Source organism: Mus musculus, chromosome 4 (genome assembly GCF_000001635.26).
Source record: "Mus musculus strain C57BL/6J chromosome 4, GRCm38.p6 C57BL/6J".
Lineage (NCBI taxonomy): Eukaryota > Metazoa > Chordata > Mammalia > Rodentia > Muridae > Mus > Mus musculus.
In genome coordinates this window covers 42,293,311-42,296,904 of record NC_000070.6, presented here as the reverse complement: position 1 = coordinate 42,296,904, position 3,594 = coordinate 42,293,311, and the positions used below count along the sequence as shown (strand labels likewise).

The 3,594-nt window shown below is 51.1% G+C and overlaps 2 protein-coding genes across 2 annotated transcripts in view; both read right to left on the bottom strand.

The window, feature by feature from the left end:
- The window catches only part of Fam205a3 (family with sequence similarity 205, member A3), a 29,548-nt gene extending 27,168 nt beyond the window's left edge, over window positions 1-2,380 (bottom strand). The window contains exon 1 of the mRNA NM_001357589.1: window positions 2,321-2,380. The gene's annotated coding sequence lies outside the window, so the exon portion shown is untranslated. The remainder of the gene's footprint in view (window positions 1-2,320) is intronic.
- Gm21953 (predicted gene, 21953) lies at window positions 2,007-3,041 on the bottom strand. Its single transcript, NM_001177580.1, has 4 exons — window positions 2,957-3,041; window positions 2,592-2,658; window positions 2,321-2,380; window positions 2,007-2,206 (listed from the first exon to the last, which is right to left on the bottom strand). The coding sequence occupies exons 2-4, from the start codon at window positions 2,636-2,638 to the stop codon at window positions 2,050-2,052; spliced, it is 264 nt and encodes an 87-aa protein (NP_001171051.1). The 5' UTR covers window positions 2,639-2,658; window positions 2,957-3,041; the 3' UTR covers window positions 2,007-2,049.
- Between the last annotated feature and the right edge of the window lie 553 nt (window positions 3,042-3,594).

Genomic DNA, 3,594 nt, shown 5'->3' with positions numbered 1-3,594 from the left:
GGACAAGATAAGATGTGCTGTATGTATATGTACAATGAGGCTTTATTCAGCCATGAGGGAGACTGAAACACTACCATCTGCAGGGAAATGAATGGAACTGGAGTTCATACCAAGTGGCATGAGCCAGACCCAGAAAGACAATCATTAAAGGTTTCCTTTCATAAGTGGAGCTCGCACATGCCTATATGGCATGAAAATATAGGCAAAACTACTTTGCAAGAGGAAAGAAACTATCAGGAAGGGGTAAGAGTGACACACAGGGGGGTAATAGGGAATGGATATGGACAACAAACTTGAACAAAAAATGTCATTGAGACGCATGGCTTTGTACAATGAACATGTGCTGATAAACAAAGGAGCCAATGCCATCTTTAGTCCCCGCAATAGCTACTTATATCAACTTCTGTATTTAACCCAATAGCTTCCCCACCTCTTGAAAAAATTCTTGTAGTGTATTGGCACACTCTACTAACCTATAAACTAAGACTATGGGGAGAAGGCTCAGTTGGTAAAGAGCTTGGTGTGACTGAGGGCCTGAGTTCCATTCTCAGCAGCTGTGTAAGGTGTGGTGTTGGGAAGTGGGGACAGATAGTCTAGCTGAATCAGCAAGCTCCAAGTTCAGTGAGAGACCTTGTCACAAAAAATAAGGAAGACAGCTGATACTGACCTCTGCATTTATATACATGAGCATGTTCTCTCTCTCTCTCTCTCTCTCTCTCTCTCTCTCTCTCTCTCTCTCTCACACACACACACACACACACACACACACAGTGAGGTAGGGAAGCATAGGAAATAGTTTAGCAAACGGAGACTCTACTTGGCTTGGGGGATACACAGACCCGTCTTCTATTAACATGCTCAGCAGCTGTCTTAGTTAGGGTTTTACTGCTGTGAACAGACACCATGACCAATGCAAGTCTTATAAAAGACAACATTTAACTGGGGCTGGCTTACAGGTTCAGAGGTTCATCCATTATCACCAAGGCAAGAACATGGCAGCATCCAGACAGGCATGGTTCAGAAGGAGCTCTGAGGGTTCTACATCTTCATTTGAAGGCTGCTAGCAGAATACTGACTTCCAGGCAGCTAGGATGAGGGTCTTATAGCCCACACCCACAGTGACACACCTACTCCAACAGGACCACACCTTCTAATAGTGCCACTCCCTGGGCCAAGCATATACAAACCATCACAGCAGCCTAGGACTCACACCTGCATGTATCATGCACACATCTGAGCACCTAGCAACATGCTAGCAACCGAGACCCTCCCCACCTGCATCAAGTTGCCTGCACAAATTTCTCTCCAAACTGCTAGTTCTTGCTGATACCAAGGACTTTTAAAACGGTGATGGGGCTGTCAGGATGGCCATGGTGCCAAGCCTGAAACCCTGAATTCCATCCCGGGAAGCCATATGGATGAAAAACCCTCACAAAGGGTCATACCCTCTGATCTCTGCATGCACATGCATTGTGGTGGGCACACACACATTACAAACACACATACACACACACACACACACTTAAAAAATTAAATACAAAAACAAACAAAAAATTGGGATCAGACTGGGGGAGCCAGTTTGGGGTTTTAACTATAGGAAGGACCTTGGACCCTCGACCCTTGTCACTCTCCTGGGGTACACTGCTGGAGACAGCTTCTAGAAACTGGTCCTTCCTCTCACTGACAGCAGACTCCTCAACTTTGGCTAAAATGTTTTATATCCACTCCCAGGAAAAGAGGATTCTCCAGACATCTGGCAAAGTTATGGCTAGAGTTAGGTGGTAACAGCTGAAGTTGTGGGAACACTGATAGGTGGGGGAAAGATGTGGCCTACTCTCAGTGTGGGTGCTTTTGGGGAGGGCGTGGCAGAGAGCCAGTCACTGATAGTAATTACAAGCCTGACCCTTAGGAGCAATGGAGTCCTACACATGCAAAGGCTTCCTACCAGGGAGGGATGCCCTGTGGGTTAAGAAACAGCAGGTGTGGAGTGGGATTCCCAGCACCAATGGCGTCTGCGGTGGTAAAGTCAGGGAGGCAGTGGGCGTGACTTTAAATCTTTAATGCACCGGCTGTCTGTGCAGCAGCGGTGGGGGTGCGACAGAGGAGACCACGACCCGAGCGCTGGGGAGCAGGCCTCAGGCCGCTCGACAAACAGCTCATTAGGCCCCGCAGAGGCTCCAGCTTCTGCTCCCGGGGGTGCGCCGAGCTGTAGGGCGACCCGACAATGACATGAGGCGGGGCAGGGGCGCCTGGACTCCCCCACATCCGTCCACCGACACTGAACCTCGTTCATGCCCCCACGAGATCGCAGCCCCCTCACCTCCGCTCCCTGCGCCACATTCGCAACCGAGGAAAAAAGTAGAAGCAGCCCCAGTAGATCCTGCAAAGACAAGGCAGAGCCGGACCGGGAGGGGCGGGGCTGACCCACAGACCCCACCTCTGGAACCGAGCCCTCCAGAAAGCCCCGCCCCCAAGGGCTGGACAGCAGCAGCCCACGCCCCTCGAGGGCCCGCTCCGCCCGCCCCGGGACGTTCACCTTCCCCCCACCCCCGGCCTCACATCCCTCCTCCGCATCTCCCGCCTCAACTCACTCCTCCTCCGCTTCCAGCGCCACCTCGTATCTCCTCAATCGCGACATGTCCAGGCTCTGAACGGTTCCTGTGGAACAGCATGATAGGAACACTTATTCCCGAAGTCGCAAGTCCCCTTCGCCATCATTTCCAGGACGAGTCTGAATAGTCCTCAGGTACACTGAGGCAGGTGGCCCCCACCCCCGGAAGCCAATTGTCACATCGGGACAGGATGGGATGGATGCTATGGAAATCACTAGAAGTTAAAGCGTTAGGAGGAGGGTTATCTAGGGACCCGAACTTGGAGTCACCAAAGAGGGAGGTCTAGCGGCAGGGGAGCTGGGACATTTAGGCCCTGGATGGAGATTTTGAGGGGCTGGAGTCACCTGAAGGGGGGCTCAGGGGTCGGCACAGCCTAAACTCCCCGCCCTCCCTGGCTCAGCCCGGGAAACGGACCGTTAACAATTACATCACAGGGATACCTTCGCATTCTATGTGTGGGGCTTGCATATCACCCGGAAGGGGAGGAACCAGGTTTTCGTCAGAGGAGGTGGGATCAAAATGTAACGTTAAAAAGTGGCACTGTATTTTTTGTTGCTTAAGGGGCATAGTCTGTGTTTATTAAGATGCCAGACACGCAGGACCCTCTTTTCTGGGATGGAGCCAGATTTTAGAGTTAGGCAGGTTGGTAGACTGTGACCTTGACTGGAGACAGCAGTAAAAGTGCTTTGGGAATCATCTTCACTGTGCCTCTACCCAGTGCCCCCACTTGCCTGACTTTTACCTTGCCAATTGTTTTTCTTCCTTGTCCAGTTCTTGAATGACCTCAGACCAGATTGAATGACCTCAGACCAGAAGGAATAGGCCAGCAGCGAGAACACAGCCTAGAGCAGGCTAAGGTATGGAAATGTCTTAGCTCAGTGGCCTAATTTTTTTTTCATGTACAGACACCTAGAGTGGAACAATTGTGAAGACACCTCTTAAACCTATGAAGCCTGAGGCTAACTTTGGGGTGGAGCTGTCG

Bases quoted from the DNA above. Each gene is read 5' to 3' on its own strand.
- Gm21953 (NM_001177580.1), bottom strand. From the start codon at position 2,638: ATGTCGCGATTGAGGAGATACGAGGTGGCGCTGGAAGCGGAGGAGGA. The intron at 2,381-2,591 runs GTGAGTTGAGGC...TTGTCTTTGCAG, and splicing joins GCGCTGGAAGCGGAGGAGGA to GATCTACTGGGGCTGCTTCT. The intron at 2,207-2,320 runs GTGAGGGGGCTG...GTCGCCCTACAG, and splicing joins ATGTGGCGCAGGGAGCGGAG to CTCGGCGCACCCCCGGGAGC.